The sequence below is a fragment of the Manduca sexta genome, chromosome 22 (assembly GCF_014839805.1).
Source record: "Manduca sexta isolate Smith_Timp_Sample1 chromosome 22, JHU_Msex_v1.0, whole genome shotgun sequence".
NCBI classification, from domain to species: domain Eukaryota; kingdom Metazoa; phylum Arthropoda; class Insecta; order Lepidoptera; family Sphingidae; genus Manduca; species Manduca sexta.
Genome location: NC_051136.1, coordinates 4,767,032 through 4,793,432, shown reverse-complemented (window position 1 = coordinate 4,793,432; position 26,401 = coordinate 4,767,032). Strand labels below are relative to the sequence as shown.

General features: G+C 34.6%; 4 protein-coding genes across 7 annotated transcripts in view; 2 read left to right on the top strand and 2 right to left on the bottom strand.

The window, feature by feature from the left end:
- LOC115445699 (probable phospholipid-transporting ATPase VD) overlaps positions 1 to 3,573 on the top strand; it is a 94,645-nt gene extending 91,072 nt beyond the window's left edge. The window contains exons 14-16 of the mRNA XM_030172076.2: positions 22 to 209; positions 297 to 437; positions 656 to 3,573. Of these exons, the coding sequence (XP_030027936.1) occupies positions 22 to 209; positions 297 to 437; positions 656 to 713 (387 nt within the window). The 3' untranslated portion in view covers positions 714 to 3,573. The remainder of the gene's footprint in view (positions 1 to 21; positions 210 to 296; positions 438 to 655) is intronic.
- A 5,088-nt stretch (positions 3,574 to 8,661) lies between these two features.
- On the bottom strand, positions 8,662 to 14,828 carry LOC115445701 (7-methylguanosine phosphate-specific 5'-nucleotidase). Of its 4 annotated transcripts, none has more exons than XM_030172078.2 (6): positions 14,795 to 14,828; positions 14,267 to 14,467; positions 12,886 to 13,045; positions 11,495 to 11,557; positions 10,929 to 11,058; positions 8,662 to 9,182 (listed from the first exon to the last, which is right to left on the bottom strand). In XM_030172078.2, the coding sequence occupies exons 1-6, from the start codon at positions 14,820 to 14,822 to the stop codon at positions 8,847 to 8,849; spliced, it is 918 nt and encodes a 305-aa protein (XP_030027938.1). In that variant the 5' UTR covers positions 14,823 to 14,828; the 3' UTR covers positions 8,662 to 8,846. The 4 variants fall into 4 exon arrangements, with proteins under 4 accessions (XP_030027938.1, XP_030027940.1, XP_030027941.1 ...); XM_030172080.2 differs by having other exon boundaries at positions 14,570 to 14,827; XM_030172081.2 differs by having other exon boundaries at positions 14,597 to 14,827.
- Positions 14,829 to 15,193: 365 nt separating this feature from the next.
- LOC115445700 (protein SPT2 homolog) lies at positions 15,194 to 22,938 on the bottom strand. Its single transcript, XM_030172077.2, has 8 exons — positions 22,739 to 22,938; positions 22,141 to 22,537; positions 20,550 to 20,660; positions 19,760 to 20,065; positions 18,498 to 19,385; positions 17,726 to 17,846; positions 17,259 to 17,347; positions 15,194 to 16,855 (listed from the first exon to the last, which is right to left on the bottom strand). The coding sequence occupies exons 1-8, from the start codon at positions 22,793 to 22,795 to the stop codon at positions 16,767 to 16,769; spliced, it is 2,058 nt and encodes a 685-aa protein (XP_030027937.1). The 5' UTR covers positions 22,796 to 22,938; the 3' UTR covers positions 15,194 to 16,766.
- A 369-nt stretch (positions 22,939 to 23,307) lies between these two features.
- LOC115445717 (60S ribosomal protein L27a) lies at positions 23,308 to 25,442 on the top strand. Its single transcript, XM_030172095.2, is given in 6 exon segments — positions 23,308 to 23,445; positions 23,628 to 23,691; positions 24,119 to 24,216; positions 24,717 to 24,835; positions 24,837 to 24,867; positions 25,285 to 25,442. Coding segments are annotated over 6 exon segments (444 nt in total). The 5' UTR covers positions 23,308 to 23,442; the 3' UTR covers positions 25,414 to 25,442.
- Positions 25,443 to 26,401: the final 959 nt, after the last annotated feature.

The window sequence follows — 26,401 nt, the reverse complement described above, 5'->3', positions numbered from 1 at the left end:
CAATAACTATAAATTCCTCAGACGATAATCCAGTTGTTCGCGCTAACGGGTTCGCTGCTCTCGTTCTTCATCCTGACGTTGGTGTACCAGTCGCTGTGCGTGTCGTGCTTCAACCTGCCCTCCACCTACCACGTGCTGCAGAACGCGATCGCGGACCCGGTGTACTGGCTCGTCTTGATACTCACCACAGTCGCCGCGCTCGCGCCGAGGTATTATCGATTATATATGATTGGTATAATAGCAATTGAAAGTTTTGCATTTGTAATATGAGTAAGTCGGTGACATCGTGTGTGCAGACTGGCGTACCACGGCATCCGCAACTCGCTGCGGCCCGGCACGCTGCGGCGCGCGGTGGCGGCGCGGCGGCGCGCGGCGCGGGCGCGCCTGCCCTACGCCGCGCACTACCGCACCGCCAACGCGCACGCGCACGTCTACAGGTACCGCCGCCACTACTACATGCCCACTCTACACTCGTACACACATGTCCTATCTAAGGACAAAGTAATCGCTTAATACCCTGTCGTCTTCCATAAAAACAGCTTTATTGTATTTTTATTGAATAGCCATCTCTATTGCTGCTTCAACAATTTTTTTTTATCGATAAATGGGAAAATGTCAAATATTCAGTGGTAAATTATACTAAACTGTATTCCAGGCCGACGGACGAGGACGGCTTGCACAAGAGGCCGTCGGACGTGGCGGCCGTCACCTGACCCTGCGCGCCGCCGCGCTACAACTCAGGCTGTGATCTGTCCTAGATAATTAGACTAATGCATGTCACATGCGCTTTTATGGAACAAAGCGGGACCAATGTGTCAGCTCGTGTGGGCGAGCTTCGGGCCGAGTTCAAACGTCTGCTGCCGACACGCAAACAAATTATTGTTATTATTGTAATATTACACATATTTATATCACCTCACTAAACAATTTTCTGATATTTACATACCCATAGCTAGTATACGACGGCAGCACTGTTTGAATTCACGCACAATAACTAATGCGGCGAGATTGAACTTCCATATCGTCGCGTGTTAATATTATTGATCATAGTTACCTTATTGCATATTTTACGAAATTGTTCTTTCTAGTCTTCATAATACATTGTACTTATAGGTTCGTTCATATGCGCCGACATGTGTCAATACATGAGAGTGTGAACGCGTCGCTCTCCAGGTGCTGTTACAATAGATGTTAGTGATGTTCGGCTGTATGACGAATAATGAAGCGCCCATCACGCCAAGTGTTCGATAGATCTGCCAACACTATCGGTGTTATTTAATGTAATTGTAGCATATTAATTTTAATCAGTATTGTGCGTGTCGTATGTGCTTTAACGGTGGATTTAGAAATGGAAAGTGTATTAACAACTGTATTACGGTAATGTGTTAAATTATATATTTTAGCTAAGATTGTATTACTCGTCACGAGCCTTTCGATAATATAAATTCATTGTATGCGCTATGCGATCGATTATTGCCTAATATTGCATTTAAAGTCTATACGAAACTATATTTCATAACTAAATCCACGATGCAAACCGAGATACCGGCACTTGTATATGTTAACTTGAATAGTTGGGGCGTGTGTATATCGATATGTGGTAGGGAAACGATTGTATTACATTGCCAACGTTCAAATGTGTATTGTACACCCGTAAGAGAGTGATATAAAGAAACGTGTGATTGATGATAAAATCATGTATTTTTGTAGTTGAATTAAGTAGATTGTGATGTCGTTTGGCTTCCTTCTGATCGTAATTTGTAAAGTTATTTATTCGATAGCGAGTACCGCTGCCTTGCCTGCGAGACTGCACGCCCGTCGGGTCGACACGTTGTCGCGAGATGAACTGGCACTACAGATTTACTTTCGTTTGTATGTGAATAATTCCATGATTAAGTGACGTTTTTTATCGATAATTTTTTAGTCGAATTAATATAGTCGATTCGTCGAATTCTCTCGGGATTAACATCGCTTATAAAGCTGTACGCGTAAAATATTTCCGCCGCGTTTTACCAAGTCTTCTAGTTTAATGCATACTTACAATTACATTCCATTATTTTGTACAAATGACATTGCGTATTTATATCAATTTCGATTAGTATACATCTGATTTAAAGCAACAGCTAATTAGGGCTCGCACACACTAAGCTGTCAGTCGCGTATTAATTTTTACATCTGACTTTTGCTATGACACCGTGCTTAGGCGTTATGCGATGCGCCTAATTCAAATATCTGGTGTGTAATATGGCATTATACACTTAGCGTCTTCTTAAGCGTTAATTATGAATACTTTTCAGTTGAAGTCTATGCCAAAGATATTGAGTGGACATTTTCAATGTCTTATCCAGTTCGATGAATTATATAGAAACATCTGGTAATCTTTACAAATTCTCTTCAACTTGCTTTCTCAAATCTTGTCCACATAAAATTTTGGAAAACATACACTAAAATGACTTTAGCAAGCCAGTATAAACACGACCTTGTCGAGTATCAACAATGGGAAGTTAATATAATTCTTCCCTAAAATAGCATATGTTTGTCTCCTTAAAGATAAAAAAAAATACCAATAAAAAAAAATGCACGCTTATTAAAAAAAAACCGCATATTCCACTGTTTACTTTTTGATTATTAAATGATACATATCTCCGTATTTCTACGCGAAAATGCCGGTTAGTATAGAGCGTTAGATGGATCAAACCCGCGCGTTACAATAACCCTCGAAGTGCCTTGCGTGTCGCGGCCGGCGCGTCTCGCGACACCGACAGTCGCTCGACTCAATGATTCCTAAAAGAATTGACTATTTTTACTATCGTTTCTAGTTTTGTACATAGAGACAAATTATATATTTCTATATGAATGATCATTGTTAAATGTACAGTAGGTTATATTTTGATATAAAAAACAATAAAACAAATCTTTGTGTAAATAATTTGTATAATATAAGACTGTTGTTTATTTAGAGCCTTTAATTTGTTCAGTTAAATTCGACTATGTAGGGTATTTGTGATTGAACATGTATTTTCCAGTCATTGCGCTGATATGCTGTTTCCTTCGGTTTCTTGCCATAACAATGTAGACTCTAATTAAGCTAGTATTATATTCAATTTGCTTGTTACACTGTATTACAAATGATTTTAAATAATATATGTATTGAAATTTATTTTACACACAATTCACGTAACTACTTCTCTATTTGTGCTAATTTGATATAAGTTTGCTAATTTTTTGTAGTCAATTTTATCTCCAGTTCCTTTAAATCATGGCCACTTCTTGTATATTGTTTTTAGAATTTGTAAGATCACCTGTCATGTCAGTAAAGCAACAAAAATGATTATTCATAAATCACAATCGATACTTTACTATGTCTTCTAAATTATATCTTCCCTTTAAAATATTAAGCGTAATATAAAACGTGGTCAATTCTCGTTTAAACTAAATGCATTTATTTTGTGATATCGTCTAAACAAAAATTGTATTCCACTGAGCTTCAGCGTAGGAATGACTTGAAAATACATATTGCATTGAATATGTGTTGTTTTATAATAATAACAAAATATTTAATTTCATTACAAATTTTGTTTTATTTCTTATCCATGTCGTACATGTCTTTTTAAACGTGAAAACATTCCAAAATAATTTGTGCATTACAATAATTTTCTCTTTCACATGCTGATCATTTTATAAAGAAAAATTGTTACAAAATGACTTACCTATGTTTTTTACTTTTATTATCCCTTTAAAGTATTATAGTAACAGTACTGTATATAAATCAAGTTTTTTATCAACCTCCCTTCTTACATACACCATAGATAATAAAAAAAAGAACAATCTCTATTATATATTCACACAGCTTTAAGTGGCGCACCAACATGACTAGAGCTCTGCAACTTCGCCCTAATGTACAATACCTCTTATATAACAAAGAAAACAACTTAATATGAGAAGTACGTATAACTATTAGTATAAAAGTCCCAAGAGGTGCAGTCAAAGATACAAAAGTACCTGCAAATGAAATAGTAAACATTTTCCATATTAACAAAGCGGCGTCATACCCTTCATTACTCAAAATAAAATAGAAGTCTAGTCTTCCATAGAATTTAGGCTAATAAGAATACATAAAACTGCCTTTAATCGAAGTATTACATTGAAACTACACATCTTGGAATTTATATAGAAATGTGGCTGATTTCGGAGTCGGTTGAAGATCAAATAACATGAACCTAAATTCGATTACTAAATTAATCCCAACAATAACATTTTTGTTAGAATTTGCTAAATAACTCTGGTTTTATAGCCAACGCACAGAATGAAAATGAAAGTACATTTCTTTATATCAGTAAAAATAATATATAATGCACATCACACTTCAAAACGATCGATTTCAATAAACTATCCCGATCTCAATCTACTATCCGTTCTCTAGAATAAACCAATCAAAACGAGTCTTGTAAGCATAACAACAAGTCGTTATTTCGATTGGTAAATTTTTACGATGGATTGATAAAAGCGATCGGGATCGTTGTTTGAACACGGCCGTTTACAACAGCTATAATAGTTTACCAAAATAGTCCTTGAAAAATATTTAAAAATGAATTTCAGTACATATCCATACAATAATAGTTGTACACCTTATGACAACGTATGTGGTATTTAGAATAAAATGTGAGGTAAAATATTCACAAAATATAGTCGAGGTCCTTTATTCGATATGGTACAGATAACACAATATTATTTAAATAAGAAGATATCGCCGCCATCTTACTAACCAACTCGTAAGCAAACTTCTTTCTTCCTTCAACTTCACGGAAAATTCTACGGCTAGGAAAAAACATGTTAAATTTGCCTCTATATGCCACATGACCTGAATAAGTAAGAATAATTATACTTTATTATAGTTTTCTGCAACACCAATTACAATTAATTTTAATAACGTACATTCTTAAAATATATACATTCCAATTACTGACGATTACATTCTCTGATCTGATCTGGTCATCATCATCATCATCATATCAGCCACAGGAAGTCCACTGCTGAACATAGGCCTCCCCCAAGGATCTGATCTGGTAGTTCTAAATTATTACGGTACTGGATATCTTCTCATTTAAATAACATTAAAGCATACTCCGAGGATGCACAGGTTTTTTTTTCTGTGCCTGAAAATAATAATAAATAAACAAATGGATTACAACTATCTATCAGGTGACAGTAGAACAGTGTCTCCGTTAAAATTAAAAGCATGTGAAAAATTAAACAATAGGCCTTAATACAGTTACCTGCAACTTTTAAGTTGCGTCTAATATTAAACTATTAATTTGGAAGAAATAACATAGTTAAATGAATGATGTAATCTAGCTGAAATCTTTGCAATGTAGTTCTGAATTCTTTAGGATCAGTATTTACAGACAAAGAGAACTAATTCAGTATCAATAAATAAGTAAACTTAATATCATAAATGTCTGCTTGGTTCTGTGGAGATTTATTCGAATACCATTTGTATATGAAACCATATAAGGTTGAATTTCATTAGTCATCTGGCATCTATAAAACTATCCACCCGCGTTGATCCTTATTGGCTTTTCGAAATAATACTAATGAAAACATTGCAGTTTATATATAATAATATTAACGCCTACAGTTTCGCATATAATATTACGTTACACTAATAACAATATAGTGACCACAAATATTAATAACTATATAAATATAAATGATGACCACATAGTATACATTCAAATAAATGTTAAAGCATAAATTAGATAACGATTCCGGAAAAACAAATAAACTTGTTGAGAATACTATTAAGTACAGCAAATAGCAATGTTACATTAAACATTTGAGTAGGCACTTGTTATTAGCAACAAAATATTTGACGAAAACAAACATTTGAAATGTTTAAATATCCCATGAAATAACAAGTCAATTAGACCTAGATACGCAAAAAGGTCCAGCCCACAAAATAACGCTTTTAAAAGAGTGAAGAATGAAATTTAAATCGTATTTTTGCTCATTAATATTCTATGTTATATTTTGTTAATAAAAGTACAAATTAACATATTATGACTGAGATTTTTTTACTAATGGAAAATATAGAGCTTATAGACTAGAACTAATTTGGCTCATTTTCGACTATACTGTGGGTTGGATCCTTTTTGTGTATCTACGTCCAATTTTAATAGACGATCCTAATTGGTGCGTACAGATCAATAGCGGGAACGGACCAATCAGAACACAGGTGTGCTTACAAATAATTTAAGCTACTACCCCCCGTAAAACGATAAAAAAAAAAAAACAAAATTAAACATCATATTTCCTTATTACCTTTGCTTTGACTGTTTAAAAATTTAGATAATGTGGATTACTTATATGAAATTCGTAACGAAAATGCCACTACAGCTTGACTCAGTACATCTTCTAAAGTACACATATATTTAATTTACAACCAACACTATTAAATAGCCAATTAATTAAGGAACATTGTGATTTTTTACACTTCACTGATTTTATAAAGATATTATTCGTAAATCATTGCGTACTTCCCGCCTGTAACTCATGCGCCGTTAATGTATCGAACGAATGATAAAAAGGTTTCTTTGCTCGGGGTTGGCTTTATTTTAATGTTTTTTTTTTTCATAAGTTTGCAGTTAGAAATGGTATGGTCTATTAAGATCGGCCATGTGCATAAGCTATGAACTGCGATGTAAAACGAATATTTCCTAACAACCATCGACAACCAACAAATATGTTTTAAGCAAAATCTTTACGTTACACATAAAGTACGCATGTACAAATTCAACTAGTCGGATCCGTCGTTCGTAAACTGTTCAAATTAATTTTAATAATAAAACACACTTTACGCCTCTGAAGTGGTAAGCAGAGGTGCAACCAAGACATTACTTCTCGCCATACCGCCTGCAAGATGTGACAGAGGGCGACACTGTCGCCGTTTTTATCTTTTAAAGTTATTGCTTCTTGGACCTGCTAAGAGACTTAATTGTACCCTATAGGAATTACCTACTTTCAAATAGCGGACCCTCGCCCCCATCCACCACCCAAACCAATGCATACCTAAATATGTATGTAATAAAAAAATTATTTGTGAAATAAAAAAACAGTGTGACCGAAAATAAGTTGTAGATACGAGAGACGTTTATCGAGCCACGATGGTAGAATTATGGTGACCCGTCTTACTGGTCGTTTACCGACTAATTCGAATCGCGACACTAAGAGCCGACAAGTGTATGGCGAAGCGCAGCACAGAGATTGTTTTACTGTCAAACTAATATCGACATCGTCTTTATAGAAATAATATTCAAAATCAATTAACACAAGGTAATGCAATTATTTCAATGCCGACAATGTCGATAATAGTTTGACAGTCAAAAATTTTCTGTGCTGCGCTTAGTAATAATAAATGCGCCAGCCCTTTTTTACCATGAAAGTCGCTATGCAATCTATAAAATATAACTGATACCTACAACAGCTATAGTTTGCCCTGCATGGTGAAGCACTTACTTATCAAACCTCTCAAATAACCTCAGTATTAACAGAAACGAAAAAGTATAGAGTAAATTATGATACTATAAATATCCAGTAAACCACAATGACAATTATAATTCAAATCCAATAAACTCGAAGTATACTGATGAATCAGAGGACACGCGTCACTGTTTTGAAATAACATGCCTATTGTCTTATCTGCCTTGGTTTAAAGGTCAAGCGGATAAAGAGGTATTTTCAAAAATCTACACATACGGAAACAGCCCAACTTAGTTTAATTACTAAGTCCAGTGGCGCCCCCTTCTTAAAATCTGGCGCTCTGAGCGACATCTGAGCGAAACCAGTACTGCGCGCGAGTACCTACTCTACCAAATACAAGTTATAAAGATGGTATGTGATTAAACTGCCTGATGACTGCCTCGGTGGCGGAGTTGTAATGCGTACGAGATATGAGAGACTACCGCGCCAACGTCCTGGGTTCGAATTCTGGGTCGGGCCAAAAAAAATGTGACTGGATTTTTCCATCGTATATAGCTAGGAGTCAGGAAGTTGGTGGTGTGATACTCTCGTGCCTCAGAAAGCATGTTAAGCCGTTGGTCCTGCGTCAGGACTTTCCCCAGTCATGTCGAATTGCCGTCTCACCGGACTATGAGAGTTAAGGAACAGAATGCACCTGTGTATTGCGCACACTTGTGCACTATAATACTATAATATTTCCTGCGTACCTGACTGATCTCCGTAGAGATTGGCCATCATGGTCGAAATTCGACTAGGAGGGATTCATATAAAAACATATTTTACTTTCTTCGACTCACGGCACCCACATTACATGGTAACTGCCATTGTGTGTATGACTCAATAACTATGCAGAAATAAAACCGCACGTATACCAAACAGTACTTGTAACCTAACAAAGATCCATTGTGATTAATGAGAAGTTGTCACACAATCTTTAGTACTGCTCGTTGTACGCAGGCAACTAATTTATAATTAGAAACAATCAACAAGGCTTATGAAGGAATCAACAATTGTGAAACACGCGGCAGATAATATTGCAACTAAGTTGCATCTCTAAGTGTCTACGACGTAACAAAATTATCCACGCGCCGTGTCATAAACTACCGACTACCGGGAAATTAACAATATTCATATTTAAAGTCGTTTTGCTAGACAGTTTAATTCAACAAAATAAGGCATCGATCACACGAACTGTTGAATTAATACAATAAAATTAAAGTTTATTCGCGAGGATGTATTACAACACGACGGATCCAAACAAAAATTATCTATTGCATCCAACACAAATGCAAAACTTAAACAGCGAAATATATATAATACGATCTAAATCACAGCAAAAGTTTTAATATGGCATTCGTTACGTCCATGGTCGGATCGTCGATCAGTACTATATCAAACTTGTTTAAATAGTTGGGTAGGTTGGCCTCGATTTTGTGACCAAGATACCCGATCTTGACGACCACGTCGCAGTGCTCCATGCCCTCGGCCATGCCGGCATCACCGATGTTATCACCCATCAGTATAACGTTACTGCGTTCCTGCACCATGTCGTAATACTCTGTGTTCTTGATCGCCGTCTCGTTCTTGTTGTAAGTGTGAATCACTTCACCCTTTATACCCACTATGTTGTCGTCTTCGTCCATTGCGAGGAAGTTCGATATTACCTGCAATTTAAATTTTATTTAATCAAGGAGATTTATAGAATTGTGAAATTGTTTCTTGTGTACTAAAATTGTATGTATTCCACATAGATAGAATAAAATGTGAACAAAGAACACCTTCTTTCCTCATATACAGTAGAAACCGGTTATAACGACTCCGGTTATAGCGACGTATCGGTTGTAACGACTAAATAGTAAGGTCTCTTTCAATAGATGCATATAAAACGCGTATCGTTTTTAACGACTATCGGATATAGCGTCCAGATTCGATGATCCCTTCGATATTGCTATAATTGGTTTTTACTGTAAGTAGTTTGTTTAAGTCTAACACAAGGTACACGAAAAGTAGGCAAATATTCGTTTAGATTTCTTTTTTCTTTAGTCGAAACTCTCATTGATGGGTAGATCATAATTTTATATTTGAATTGAACGCGGAATCGAACCGCGATATCTCTCGCCTCAGCCGGCACTACTTCCTCTTTGTCATCGACGCTGGACTGGAAATTTAACTAACGGTAAAATATAAATGCATTTGAATATATTTTAATATAACATTGCTTTATCGCTGTTAATTAAAATATCAAAACAGTTGTCCAACTCTGGTATTCGTGAAGAATCACTGAGTACCTATATAGCTTTTTAGTTTTCACAATTAAGACTCTGAATTCGAAACCAAGAACTCAATGCGGTAGTTGTACCGCGCACGCAAAACAATTACGCCGCCTAGAAATTCAATATAATATTATACTATATTATAAAGCTGATGAGTTTTGTATGAGCGCGCTCATCTCGAGAAACTATTAAACCGAATTGATAAAATATTTAGTGTTGGATAGCCCATTTATCGAGGACGGTTATATAACATCACGCTATGACCAATAGGATTAGGTCATCAAAAATGTTGTAAAAACACTAAGCATGGATTTGAGGTAATGTACTCCCCATAGAAGTAAAATCACATCAGACCGCACGGCTAATCGTCATCCATCGACTCCAATATTCGCAAACAATTTTATCAAAACAATCACGACAGTGAATTTAATTACATCGCAACAATGATAAAATTATATCAGAATAAGCAAAGCGTGACCACAGACAATGCAACTCTACCAACAATATGAATTGTTACTTCATTGTTACGAAATGTGACACAACAGGGCGACCTTTTATCTTTCCTCTATACTATGACCAAATAACTTGTACTTTCATTGCATCTATTGTGTCGCAATATGCAGTGCCAGAGTAATACTTTTCAAAACATAGGTCATTCAATAGGGTACCGGACTCATTTTTGTTCTTAACAATTATCAAATATTTACATAATATAAATTATAACACCAAAGAAATTATTAAAATCCAGTGAAAAATCAACAAGTTATAAGCATTTGAATTTCGGTGGAAGGGGTAATTAACAAGAAACAGAAAAGAGACAAAATATCTACATGTGACGTCATCGGGAATTACGACGCGTGCGAAAGAAAGAGATGAAGCGATATCCCCACATCGCGCCCACTTCTGCACACATTACAATATTTTAAATATGAATTACTCGCTCATTTTTTAACCCATTTTTATGCTGTTTTCGCAGAAGCGCTTCTTTTTCGTATTGAAAGTCATTACACATAGAATAATGTGCGAAATCAAGCATAGGCCGGTCCCCTATTGGTGCTGACCCTGCCTTAACATATCCCAAAGATATACATTGGACGTTTTTCAAATAATTTCAAACATATACATTGCAAAGCATACCTTTACATGTGGCAGTAAGAAGTTAGCTGCCTTCAGCGCCGCGACTACCGACTCTCCCAAGCCCGCTGAGAACACCAACACGGGCACCTTCTGCGTCTCACACCATGATATCATGTCTTTTACACCTCGCCTGCATACACAATACGACTTAAATTACCAACATTATTCTTACTTATACAACTTAAACGCATTCTCGGTGCAATATGATTGTTTTATTTACGTAGATGGTTTTTGAGTGGACACGGCTAAGTGACGCCATTGCACTAGATATAACTTGATTGTCCAAATAGTATCGACTGCCAATAAATAATTACTTATCACCAGGCGCCGAATTATACCGGCATATTTAAAACCACAAACGGACCCCGAAACGCAAAACTTATGTAATCCATTATGCCGATTATAGAGTTCATGGTTCGAGTGTGGTAGAGCGAATTAGTATTACAGCCACACGCTGGTTTATTATTATAAACAACTCACTAAGGGAGAGGACCTCACTGCTCCTTACTCCATACGATCAAATCATGACGGAAAATATCTCATAATTAATAACTACGAGAACTCACCTGAAACTCTCTATCATCTTTTGAGCCACATCTGTGAGTTCGTTTCGGGGGAACTTCGTGCCTCTATAAAAATAAGATATGTTATTAATGGCTTCTTATAAAGCGGTATAGGATTTAGGGCAGATATAAATATACTATGTAATAGGTACCATCGGGTCGATAGTCAAAATCACAGTCACAATAGATTTTTCGACATGCTTAGAAAGAATTTTTGATTGGGTTCGTTTTTTTTAAACCAGGAGTAACACACTATGGAGTTAATGGCAACGCGCTAGAGCTTGAAACCGTGCCATTCTGAATTCCATACCCCAGTGAAGATTTGATCGATACCAATCAAGCAGAAGGCACATCTCTCAAATATAAATGAATATTTGCAAATAAGTTTGCATGTTTGTGATCCAATCATTATATGGGTTAGGATGAAATTTGACACACTGGTCGACAATATCCTAAAGTAACATTCGTGCTATATCGTATACCGGGTATAGAGACCCTGCCACAAACTAACTATATAGTAAGTATATTAGTGTACATGTAGCATTCCATATTTTTTTATGTTAAACATAAAATCGCGTAAATTACGCGAATGTTAGACGGTCAGTCCGCCCCGTGACCACGAAGGCTGCGGTCTTCGAAACATAGGAAGAAAATTATAATATAAAAAACCGCGATAAAATTCGTAAAATGGTTTTTTTCAATATACCATTGATTATTTATATACTTCATATAAAAATGTTTTGTCTAACACTTATTCCTGCACTAATGCTTATGTCGGCAAGGCAATTGTGACCACGCCTACATCGAGAAATAACAGGCAAGATTAGATTACAACAATACTTAGAAGTCATCTACATTGTCTACGATGCACTAGTATCATTTACCAGTTAAGATATCCATAATTACAATAACAGGAAGTCAACAGATATGACATCCACTTAGTCTCTGCCCTAGCTTTTGATCCCTGCCTACACCCCATTTCCACATACCTCAGCACAACAGGCACTGTTATTTTGTTACATTTGCCTTATATAAATCCTATAAGCACTAATACTTTATTATTAAAACAATAAAATCCAAATACATCACTCAATAATTATTATTTAATAGATCACATTAATAATTTGTACAATTCATATAGAGATCTTGCTAATATTTTCTCTTATTAATTCTAATAATAATTTAATTACCAATTTCTGTGAACATGTTTTAATATTACTAGAAGTAAACACAGAAGCCACTAAAAGAATATAGATGCAACTTAGCACACAGATAAACCATATTCTGGATGCACTACTTTTTATTCTAAAAAACTACACAATTCGAATTTTATTCTGCGAAACAACTTTCTCATAGCCAGAGCCACATAGTTTTGAATAATAAATATAACTTACCTTAACAGTTGATGTGCTGCAACATACCATTTTATCATATGCTTGGTCTTCTCTTCTACGCTCATCACAGGGTCACATTCAATTGGCTTGTATATACCAGCTAGTCTGTTATCCTCATCCTTGTAGTGTTGTGGGACAGACGGGCACTCTCTAAACATACCTAATATGAAAAAGCACTTTGAAATAGTCAACAAGAGTTGATAAAGCAACAATGAATGCCATTCATTTCACTCAGGATTGTTATATGAGAGCTCACTTTTTATAATAGTTGTGCATATTATTCAAAATATTTTATACACATACACACCCATCTGCTTTATCCCCAAAGGGGTAGGCAAAGGCGCAACCAGAGCAGCTACTTTGCACCATGTGTATTCCATTCCATGATTTAATAGAGGGGATCCTATTGCCATATCAGGCACAAATTCCAGACTCTAGGCCAGGGATTGAACCCAAGACCACTACACTACAGTAGTACCATACTACAACTACGCCAGCAAAACATTTATAGCCTTAGAAGTGGTCTTTTAGGTAAAACTATTTATCAATTAGTTTTACATATTGCTATGATCTTTACACTATTTCATTTAGATATAGATGTATGTATTATATTATAATCAAGGTAATTTTAATATTGTTACTAAATAAAACCTCACTTATATTCTTGAAATTAACACTTTGACATCAGTTACTCAAAGTGTAGATGTAAAATAATTTTTAAAAAATGTTTTACTATAATTTAAAAAAAAGTTACTATAATTTTACACACCCTAACGCCACTACTACTACTTAAAGAAAATTCATCACAGTGGCAACATCACACTTACAGTCAAAAATACACTCACGCACTAGCCATATTCACATTAAAATACAAAATTATAAAAAAAATCTAAAAAGTAAAACTTAATTCATGAATGTTTAGTAAAGGTAAAAAGACAAAGTAAACTATTTAATGATATTTAGTACAAAATACAAAATAAACATATTATTGTTTTTGTAACCACCTTTATAATTAAATTATTACACCACATTCAACTTTAATTCAATATTCATGTATTGGGCTACAATAATTATTTTCTTTATTATTCTTTTTTGCCCACTATAATATTTACTTTAATGGTGATCTCAGTTTTCAAATTTAATTGATAATGTTTAGAAATCTTGTTTTCTATGTACATTCGAAACTAAAAAAAAAATAATCTTAAATATACAATGTGACATATTAAGAGTCACAGGATGCTTTGTTCCACTCAATTTATGTATGCTTATAGATGTAAATATCTAATTAATATTGATTAAGTAATATTAAATCCGGAAATAGATAAAAACACTTGATTTGGATCAAGAATATCCAGTTTAAAATTTTAAAATTTGTACATACCAAAACTAGTTAACACTGTTTTCCCATTATCCAGGGTGTGTCGTGTTAGGGTGTGATCGAAGTCTGTGACTATCTGCAACTTGTCATGACCGTCCTTCAATATTTTGTTCAGTTTCTCCAGCAATTCCGTTTCGTTTCTCAGATGGACAGTCGATTTCGTTAATTCTGGTAAGTCTTGGACACTATTTAAAACCTTCATGGCTGTTAACGACAAGGATAAGCATTCAGTTTTGAGGCGTTTTCCAATTAGAATTTATGAAAGAAATCTAAGCAAATTGAGATAAAACAAGTAGCAATAAATACGTTTTAACATTTCATCTGAATAGGTACTTTAATAGCTGGTTGGCTGCCAATAAATTATCACTTTTTCCAAATCGATGTCCAAGTTCCAAAGTTATCTTGCGATCTACTCTCTTAATATTTAATATGTAACGAGAATATTGTTAAGATATTTACGTCCCACGTATAACCTTGACAAAGAGAATATAAACCTTGACTCGAGGAAAAAGAAAACTGCAAATTGCCAACCTTTCCAGCCAGCTATCTGAAGTGACATGTCACTGTCAATAATGTGTAAAGGTATTACTGTCAAAAACATCTGACACTTTACAGACTATAAAACATTATAAAATATCAGTATAAAAAGACCTCCATAACAGATTAAAAATATTGTAAAGGCTTTCACGTGGAGATTGTTTTGCATGCCTGTACGACCACCGCTGTGAGATCCCGGCTACGAATTCCTACTTGGCCAAAATTATATTAGGTTTTCTGCTTAGTACCAGCCCGAAATCTCAACTGGGCTTAAATATGGCAGGTTCGCTTCCTATCATATTGTGGGATTAACAACGAATGGCGAAAAGCGAGTGCCCTAGTTGCAACTTGCAATATTGAAGAGATTGAAGAGGGCGGAATAAAGAAACTGAGTAGTTGAAAATACTCTTTATTAGTGATTTTTTTGTATTTTTCTTCTCATCACGAAGCATAATATACAAGATGTACAATAGTGTTATCATATAGACATAATAATGAGTCATTTAACATTTGAAATTGTTAAATGCTTAAATACATAATATAAGGCATAATAATTGCCATTGTAAAAATATTTATTATCCACGATATCCACAGAGGCTTTTATAAAACAATCAATGTTATCTAATCATCAAAATAGTAATTTTGTAGAGATCAATTCATGTTTGTCCGAAATGGATAGTGGATTAATACGACAATTATACGACACATTCTATCAACATACAACAGTGTAAACAACTTAGATAATGCCAATAACTGCATACAAAACTTATCCACTATTCCCATAGTAATAGTACAGCACTAATATATAGCAAATCATTATTAATAATTATAACTATTGCTATAAACTCAAATATTTGCAATCAACCAACTGTGATAAACATAATATACAAAACAAACCCCTTAAATATTTGTAAGTCACTTATCTCTATATAAATAATTATAGTTCAATCAATTTTTATTGTTGGCGCGAAAATTCACAACCGTAGCCAAAAACGTCAACACGAAACGAAAGCCCATAACTAGAAATATTAGGGTGAAATGTACAGACGACCACAAAAGTACCTGAACGAATCCAAAATTTCAATCACCCATACACATTAGGTATAATCCACTATTTATATGAGATAACGTAAATTCCTTATTTTATTTTGATAAAAAAATTAATAATAGAAAAACGTATAGGCGGTTTGGTTTTTTAAATTTTATTCAACTACTTATGTGGGCGGCTTTACTGTCTACACTAAAACCACAAATTAAAGTGACATTGCAAATTAATCAATATATCTTACAACTTATCCACTCATCTTATCCACCATATACAAACATACAAAACATATGATTTATACATAGGTAACACGATTGCTATAACTACAACTGGTACAGATACGCGCAATGCAACACCTCTCGTATTAATACAACTATTATATTACACTCTTGATTAGTCAAAAGTCGTTAAATACTATACAGTTTGCAACACGTATTAACATTTTGTGTTAGCAGCACCATCACGGGTTTCACACGACAAATTTAATTGCAAGCTGATGCTTAATTAATTTTACAATTGACATGCTATGAAAATTAATGATACATAATAGAACGGTTTACAAAAGGCTTGTGAGTCGAATTTGTGCTTTATTTTTACAGATCGAAAGTACTTCGGTTCAAATTGTTGTGAAACAGCATGTGAGACTATGGCCTAAATCAAGGCTGTCCAACCAATATTGGAAGTGGGCACAAATTATGCATCCAATTTCATCCGCGGGCCAGATATCGGGGGTAGATTAACCACATCCTCCCCACATCATGGCCTGCGTGCTTGGGATTGGACAGCATTGTATATATTTGTCAGTGTTTGTAGATTGATGTAGCGTTGCGGAGATCGGTTTAGCGCATTGAACATATCTGCAGCATATTCAGCCGGTGCGACTGATCTCTTGGTCCGTGGGTGAGCGTTGTTCGAGCGCCGTTAGTCGTCGTCACTAATGCGTCGACCTTTCTTACTTTTTTTTTTCATCATCGCCTCCATCCTCATGTCTTCCAAATCCTCCATTATGCCTGTAATTACGAATTTATTATTAAAAAACATGTTCAAAATAAAATCGCCGATATTTTAAGCTACATCATTATTTTATTATATAAATGTGAATATTAATTATAATTTTATAATGGGCTAATCCATACTTTCACGTACTCATGTGACTGACGGACGAATTTTAAAAACATGATCAATATCTCCAGAACCCTCACAGTAATGTACCACTTAGAATAAAGTTTGCTTTTTTAAGTTTCCATATGACTATTTTCGATTTTTCATATTTGTTAAAATACTAATAACACATACATATATTGACATTTTCTAAAATATCACTGTTCGCTAAGAACATATAATTAAATTTCAAAAATGGCCTGTTCATAACGAATTAATGAATTAGAACGAATGAAACATCCAACAACTTACCAATCTTCTTACTGATGTATTCTTCGCGCTGTTGTCGCGCGAAACTGGATTCCATGTCAGGGTCATCATCATCATCTATGTCTCTGTACCTGGAAATTATAGTTTAATGTATATTGTTAATTAATAAACTGGCATATGTAATATTATGGTAAACATCCGAAAATACACAAATACATCTCTCAGTCTAATTTAAGTATTGTGTAGTTATTGAAACCACACAATGGCAATTTACAATAACTTCCATACTAGTAATTGCTTTAATTCGCAAATACGACCGTATGCAGGCTAGTTACCAGCAAGAAAAAAAACTTATGGCACTCATGGTCAACATCATTTCCTTTTAGTGAAAGAATTTTTAAGTCATTTTTTAAGTTGTTCGGGTTCCGGGAATTAAATAAGCCTCCAAGTTTAAGATAATAAACTATTAAATGTCCACAGTACTGTCAACGACTGTAGAGATTACTTACTTAGATTTGTCGTATCCGAATATCTCTTTTATATGTTTCGAATAGTCCATTTCTTCATCGCCATCGTCAATGAAATCATCCAACTCAGAATCGTATTCTGAATCAGAATCTACAGCGCGACCTGTAGCGTCAACAAAAACATATTTAGTTATTTTGAAAAACTTGAACATAACCAATTTATCATACTCATACCGTTTTTGTAATTCGGATCCATGATACAGACATGAAAAATAATGTTTGGGCTGTTTTTTTAAATCGTTTGAATAGTTTAGGATATACCTAAGATTGACGAGCGACTGTTTTTTTATGGGTGATTAAAATACATCGGGAATAATTGATGCTCGCACACGTCACAGTAAACACTGTGCCAGCCCGCGAATCAACGGCTAAGGGTCCATATAAGCAGATTCGTACTGGCAACCTTTCCGAATATATGTAAGCAAACTATTAAAATAAAGTATATTATTAGCTATTTATAGCATAGTGTCCTAAAATTTAATTATATTTAGTATTAGTACCTACACTTTGTGTCGAAAATTTCACCCTTCGCGACTGCTGTGTATAATCGCAATGCTACTAATTACTTCTATCAATATACTTCTGGGCAGAACAGCCAGCGCATCCGATTACTTTATAAATTAGCAAGCTGTTTTCGAACAACGCGATCCATGCTTGTCATTCCCGTTAAATGTAGTATTCATAAACAGCTTTACGAAACAAGCAATTCGATTCATTCAAGAATAATAAATAAGAAATATTATAATACGCTTACGTTTTTGTTTCCTTCTGTCATCAGGCTGAGGCCGTTTCTTCATACCATCCGGCCTTTTAACGCCGTTCTTGTTGGCTGCATGGCCATTCTTCCCTATTGAATTAATGTGTTTGTCAAAGTCAAAGCTACTTGTCGGCTTAGGCTTGCTGGAGCCAGGCTGCAGCTTGGGATTCCCTTGTGGCATCTTCCTATCGTCAGGCCTCTTGGATAACTCCTTCTCGTGCAGCCGTTTACCATTCTCGGGTCGCCCATCACTTGCTCTAGGCTTCAACTGCTCTTTCTCCCGAACACCGTTCTTTTGCGGTATTTGCTCCCTAGATTTTGGCACTGATTTACCTTGTGTACTGTGACCATTTAAGTATTTACCGTTACTGTCCTTGTTCGGTGCGGCAAATTTCTTTTCATTAGAATTCTTATCTATTCTATATGTGTTCTGACTCTTTAAATCTATGTTTTTCTTTACATTTTCCCTAGAATTCAATTTCGACCTATCAACACCATTATCTGCAGGTTTGCTTGGTTTATCTGTTGTCCTCGTTTCCAATTTTGTTTTTGCCTTATCTAATCGTTCTCTATCTATGTTTAACCTAGCTATGTCCCTGTCGATTCTCTCTCGTTCCGCTTTTAATTTGTCTAATCTCTCCTTGTCTAGTCTGGCTCTCTCCAATCTTTCTTTTTCGCGGTCATTCTTTTCCCTATCTATTTTGGCTCTTTCCTTTTCTCTTTGCAACTTCTCAAAACGTTCTCGATCCCTATCAGGTTTTGGACTGTCATTTCTGCTGTTATTTTTGTCTGTGAGTTTTGGGATCCTCCCAAACCCTCCCGATTCTGGTTTCCTTTCTCTTTCCACAGGTCGATCTTTGTCCATTGACCTGTTTTCTCTAGGCTCTGAAATAAATAACATTGATTTAAGATCACAAAGATGTAACAGTACTAAAGATAGTTTCTTAAATTATGGGAGTGATCTGCTGCACAAATTATGGGAATGACGTCATGCAGGTAATTGGTCCGGCATGTTTGTAATTTTCTAGAAACAATACATATATAGTGCGGTCGTTGAGTTTGAATACGGAATGCCAAATAGGAAACAAAAAAAAATTAAACATTGATATATTATATATTTTTTCAATTGAGTTAGAACACTCATCCTCAAAACAGATGTGGAGATAAACAATATGTTCGAAGCAGCTAAATCAATTCTTCTCTTCCGTAAAATTTCAAAAGTTTCTAAATGTACATATCCTATGTACGCCACAACTTACGTTTTGGTTTGCCACCTTTTGCCTCCGCATCGATCCTCTCTTGCCTCCGCTGTCGACGTGCCATCTCCTCTTCGTATTCCCGCTTCTGTTTTTTTGTCATCAACCTCTCCGTCTCCGACTCTTGCAAGGCCTTCTTTTGTACCGCTTCCAATGGCTCGCTTTTCTTTTGTTCTGCGAGTTTAAGCAATTGATTGAAATCCATCGGCGGCGGCGCTGGCCTTCTAGGCTTGGGCTTGTCAGATTTTGAATCTTCTCTCCTCTTTTCTTTTTCAGGCTCATATCTTGTTGGTGGACTTTGTTCTTTTTCTGAAAAATATATTATATTTTTGAGTGAATTACACTAAGAAATAAATGGTGAATGGTGAACATGTCATATAATATGTGCAGTGTAAGAAACTTAAAGCCTTAACTCATGCAAAATCAACATAATGCATTCTAACGAAGAATGAATAATATAGATGAGATCTATATCCATGGATCTAGATATTAATTATCCATATCTGTGTATACAGGTTTTTAACGATCCTATTATTACCTTAAGGCAGAATTACATACATATTACACAACTTTATGTAATAAAATAAATCAGTAATTTGCCAACAGGTTTCTATTTACATGACTACAATCAACAAATTGATAAAAACAAACAATAACAACCATTCCGAAACATAAGCTAGTATATAATATCAGATATTATATCTAGTTATATTGTCCAATAAATTAATTAAAAAATGATCCTTCCAAAAAAATGTCCATAATGAGACATAAAAGTTGAAAATCTTTCAATTACCTCCATTCTCAGTCCTGCGTCTCCTCTTGTGTGGTACCGGTTCATCCTCACTTTGTAGAGCATGTTTCACTCGCTCTCTGGTACCATTTAGATCTTTCTTCACTGTCTGATCTGAGAAAAATACATTATTCTTAATATTGAAACATATTTGTACTACACTATGTACACATACCATATGAAATTTTAAATTTACGAAAAAAATAATCAAATAAAATTACTAATAACTTTAGGGTTGTATATAAGTAGTTGATACCTGTGTGATAGTTCTCATAGAATCTGACCCTGTTTTGACAAAATATAATTATACATGACTTTACTTATGTGTGAAAGTTAGAATTTGGGTGAGCTCTATTAATTATGTACATCTTATAGCATATTAATGACCATCGCATATGCAATGGGTCTTTATTGTACTATTGTCTGTGGTATTTTACACTGTTATCATTTGAGATTTTAGAAATAACTAAAACATACAAATGTACATTCGAAAGTAATTGTTAATCATCAATTTGAATAACATTTGGCATGGAGGAAGCTTGAGCCTCTAGATATGGACTTAGATAATTATTTTTATGTAGCTGTGTCTACAATGCCTGTAGGAATTTGAGCCAGGGTTCAACCAAACAATGTGTTACTTTTCCTCCAACTTGTACAACTAAAAGAAAAAATATGACACAATCATAACCCTTTTCCCTTGCCAGTGTCATATGATATGGCATGTAATGTTCTCTGAGATTCACCAAGATTCACTACTCAGTATTATAAAATATGTGCCATTGCTGATCCTGACTACCAGAAGTTGTAGGTGCGAGGATGGCAATATCTTATGCCAATATCATATGTAATGAAGCCCAATCAATAATAAAATTTGACAAATGAAATGCAGACATTAATTAAACAGTCACTAAGGGAAACAACTTTACTCAATGGTTAACATTATATTACTTACTAGAACTGTACTATACTAGAGCCCATATTAGTCATGTTGACCAATCACAAGTAACATTGAAAAATCAAACTTGACAAATTTTGACAGCTCTTATACCCATTTACAGAACTTTAAGTTGGTAAACAAAACTTTATTACATCATGACAACCATAAGGAAACACCCATATGAATCAAATTTCCTGTTGTATAGTTGCCATTCCTAAATGATATTATTTTCTCATCCCTAACTAGATCTATTTTTTAGGTCATTCAATGACCATACAAACCATACCAACATAATCTGTCCCACAGTAAACAGAATCTATCCATCAATACATATAACAATATTTAACTTCAATCAACATAAATTATTAAGAACACATGAATGACTATCAGATGCAATGTTATTTTAGTAAAAAATTAAAACCACAAAATTTTGATAACCCTAAATTTTTTTCTCATATGACAATATTGCATGAAGGACCTTGAATTTAACGCATAAATACAATGTGAAATTAGCTCTATGAATCATGGGAAAAATTATTTACTATTTGCACTACAAAACATTATCTTGTCACAGTTATTTTTAACCACAAAATGCTAAATGATATATAATATGCCCATTTTACCCTCACCCACTAAATAAAGTGAGTCCATACTTACTGCCCGAGGGAAACTTGGGCTCCTCAGGTAGTTTGCTATACTTCTGCATCATTTTTGCATACAGCGCGGCCGCTTCCTGCGACTCGTATCCATAATCATCTTGATCAGGCTGGTCGGGCCCAGTGAGGGTCACCGCTGTATTATCATTATCAATTGCATCCTGTATTGCGGCTTTATTGGCAGACTTTATCACTTTTAAAGTCTTCTGGATCTTTCTAAGGGCTTTGGGATCTCGCATCGCAAGCAAGTCCTCTTTCTTCTTTTGAGCTTCTCGCTTTTTAAGTTTTTCTTCTTCATCTTTCTTTGCCAAAAACTTTTGTATATTAGCTGACAGTCGGTCTCTCTGTTTTTGCTCCTTTTTTGGAGGGTCAAACCGGGCTTTGTAGTACAAATTTTCCTAAAATCATGAGCGCAATTATTACTTCATCACTTAAAAATGTACTTTAATAACAAAATACGCTCTTTCCGTCGGTAAACAATGATACCTGATGACCTGAATAATGCTATTTAAACACTAAGATAAAATTAAAAAGGCACATTTCTCATTATCTATGAATAAAAATGTAAAATAATATCGCAAAATAAGAATCAAACTCACAGATGACTTTTGTTGTTGATTTCGTTGAGCAGCTAATAACGTCTCACGGAACTCCATTTTTTAAGTATATAATATAGAATACAATATAAAAACTCTGTTAGAGTACAAGCATTGCAAATTTTTCACAAATTATTTACGTATTTTCATAAAATACGTGTCAGAATTAACTTCAACACACAATCCTGCCATTTTCTGGAAACGTACTGAGTAGAGCTGTGACTTTTTAGTAACATAGTTGACTTTCACATGTTCTACTCAGATTAATTATATTGATATATTATATAATCGACTAATTTAATATGTTCACATTTGTCCAAAATTACCTACCTGATATAATATTATCAGTCTACTTTCTTTTGAATAAAAAATATTTGAATAAAATTTTATTCTTTTTTTATGTCGCGTTATATCTTTGAAATTCTGCTTATTTTTATTTTAAAAAGCAATATTTAATATTGCTTATATACAATGCTTTTATGTGACAGGATAAGTTACAAACAAATTTATGTGTAAATAGCTAATAAGTAATGTATTTCCTTAAAATTTTAACTTGATAAATTTAGATATGACCGTATTCAATAAATTTTTATTAGATTTTATTCACTATGGTTAAGTTACCATCGTCTCGAGAGGCAACACTAGTTTACCATAGAGATTGACAATCTTCTTTCTTTCTTTCAAAAACTTTACGGAAGGCCCGAATAATGGTTCGTGTCTTTTATAATTATTAATCGAATTTTTACTGCTTAATCCCTCAGTTTGGAGTTAAATATCACAGTGTTTCGTGTAGAATTATCATTGCGTGTTTTATTTAGTGGCATATTTTCATAATGATCAGTATGTACTATGGTTTGTTCATTCATGAAATGTTGTTCTTCTCCTCCCGTAGGCAACGTCCAAAAAGAAGACCAGGAAGCTAAGAGGCCACGTGAGCCATGGTCACGGTCGTATCGGTGAGTACTGTTTTATTTTCCTAGGTCTTATTACACGTTACAAAAACAAAATTATAACCTAACTTAGTAAGTACCGCTTACTACAAATTTCTCTTGTTTATCGAAAAGAATATTGTTGTACACTAATATAATTTATATTATCTCTTCCTATGCTGTATTGAAACTATCTAAAATAAAATAAATATCGCTTCAGTGCATTTAGACAAACACTAAAACAAACAATATTTGATCGCAGAAGAACTTAACAGTTTACCTGCATTATACGTTTAAAGTATTAAAACTTTAGTAAGAGTTGTGGCATAGTTAAAATTGGTGGATTACCTACAAGGTAGATAAATAATACCATACAACCAATAAACACATGTTACTTTACATCTAACAGATTGATAATATAGATGCCATTGTTTATACGTTGTTTTGTATTTAGGGAAACACCGTAAGCATCCCGGTGGTCGTGGTAACGCGGGTGGAGAGCACCACCACAGAATCAACATGGACAAATACCATCCTGGGTACTTTGGCAAAGTGAGTTTATAACACATTCATGGTTATGTATGTAGTGTAGTTAACATAAGTTCCTGAAGGCTGAACCACACTGGACCATTTTATAAACATGGATAAAGCTAGGAGCATTTTTTCAATGCACTCGTACAAGTTTTGCTGGATATTCGTCAATTACTAATTTGTTTGATTCATCTTGATTTACTGTATGTATTAATTATTATGTATAAGCAACTTCTGTTAACCATAGATTTATAGTTGGTTTTCACAATATTGAGAAAGACCACAAACAAAAAATATATCGCGTATCTCATCCAAATTGATTAATTTCATTACAATCTACAAGTTCATTGAAAAATAATTATTTTAAATATGTATGGTTATGTATCAGATTATCATGAATCAGTACTTTGTAAATCAAAGTTTTATAATATTATTAGTAGGCTTAGAACTTATCATCACATGATTAAACTTTGTAACTCATCATTCAGCAAGATGAAAATTAATGACCCATATGATTTCAGCTTGGTATGAGGAATTACCACTTGAGGAGAAATAAGGACTTCTGCCCTGTCCTTAACTTGGACAAACTGTGGACACTTGTCTCAGAGCAGTCTCTCAAGTACGCCCTCCGCCACCGACGGCAAAGTGCCAGTCATCAACATTGTCAAGGCTGTGAGTGATATTACCCATTTTGTAAAACTATGATTGCGATACTGCAATATTCATTAATAATATTGCCACTCTATTATTTTCCCTAGTAGTCATGATGTTTATCCACCACTATGAATGTGTCTACAAAGCCTGCATGCCTCTATTCATAATTGCCACATGGTATTATCTTGAAATCTATATTTAAAAGAGTATGATGGTCACAATATGATAGATGCAAATCAGTAAAAAAAAAATTTGTGCCTGTTTACTGTTTGATAATAAGCAATTTTTTTTTCACATGCTGAAATTTAATTGTTTTGAAAAAGCAATTGATTCGCTACATACCATTCATTTAGTATATAGTACTCTCTTATTATATATTAGTGTTATGTTGATTTATTTTCTATTTATTAATTAAAATCTAAACTATCTTTCCAGGGTTACTACAAGCTGCTCGGCAAAGGCAAGCTCCCCAAGCAGCCCGTCATAGTTAAAGCTAAATTCTTCTCCAAGACAGCAGAACAGAAAATCAAGGCTGTTGGTGGTGCATGTGTTCTATCCGCGTAACCTAAGTATAATTAAAAAAGTATAAAAAATAATGCTTTTTATTTATACATGGTGGCTTACACCAAGTGTGGTTAAATGAGCACCACAACAGCAGCAAAATATAGTATGCACTATGCTTTCTTTTTATAAAACCAATGCGGCGCGCACACCAGATCATGTCAAAAATATTTGTCTGATTGGCCCATATTCGCGATAGATCCATAAACGCTGTTGGGATCATTAATTAAAAAGGCATTTAGCCGAATGTTTGTAACTCTCATTTATGCGCGCATGATATGTGCCACTGCACTGGAATTTGCCCACTGCGCGAGTGCGGGACATGCCTGACTCTGATATATTGCAAACTGTATGAAAATAATTTACAGTGAGAATTTCGAGGAGGTTCTAGATTTATTGCCCAAATTTGGAAAAGAGATCGTCAGTTTTCCCCGATACCCTTTGCTAGATATCCTAACCAATTAAATCGGATTCCCCAGGCTGTTGGGGAAAGGCTGATGACTAACCATAAAAACTAAGCCAAATATTTTTTGCACTGTCCAGGCATTTCATTTCATATTACCTTCTATTCATGATCGGGAACTAACCGAGTAAACTGGCTATCTGGCGCCGTATTAAGGCCTAAACCCGAACGGTCAGGAATTACACCGGAACAGTTTCAACAAAAAAAACTGACCATACTACACAAGATAAAAGGGTAAACTCCTTAGTTCTTGCTTATTTGCAAACCATGCTCTAATTACTGTAAGTATATTGTCTGCTCAAAGTAGACATAAAATTGCGTTTTGCTAACTTGAGCCCTTATGAATCAATTTATTTGGCATACATTGCCGATATGGGTAAATATTGGACACACGATAGGCCCGCGTAAACAGTCAACTAGCTTATACCCCGACATGCAACTTGTACACCGAAATCAAACTAGTAGTTTTGATGTTATTTTATTCTAAAATCTAGGTGTTGGTCGTAGCTTCGTCTACGTGAATGACCT

Excerpts from the sequence above, each read along its gene's own strand:
- LOC115445701 (XM_030172078.2), bottom strand. The coding sequence starts at position 14,822 with ATGTCACTTCAGATAGCTGGCTGGAAAG. Across the intron at positions 14,468-14,794 it reads TCAGATAGCTGGCTGGAAAG|CCATGAAGGTTTTAAATAGT; the intron begins GTTGGCAATTTG and ends TGTCGTTAACAG. Across the intron at positions 13,046-14,266 it reads AACAGTGTTAACTAGTTTTG|GTATGTTTAGAGAGTGCCCG; the intron begins GTATGTACAAAT and ends TTTTCATATTAG.
- LOC115445700 (XM_030172077.2), bottom strand. The coding sequence starts at position 22,795 with ATGGAGTTCCGTGAGACGTTATTAGCTGCTCAACGAAATCAACAACAA. Across the intron at positions 20,661-22,140 it reads GCCCAAGTTTCCCTCGGGCA|ATCAGACAGTGAAGAAAGAT; the intron begins GTAAGTATGGAC and ends TATTTTTCTCAG. Across the intron at positions 16,856-17,258 it reads ATACATCAGTAAGAAGATTG|GCATAATGGAGGATTTGGAA; the intron begins GTAAGTTGTTGG and ends TCGTAATTACAG.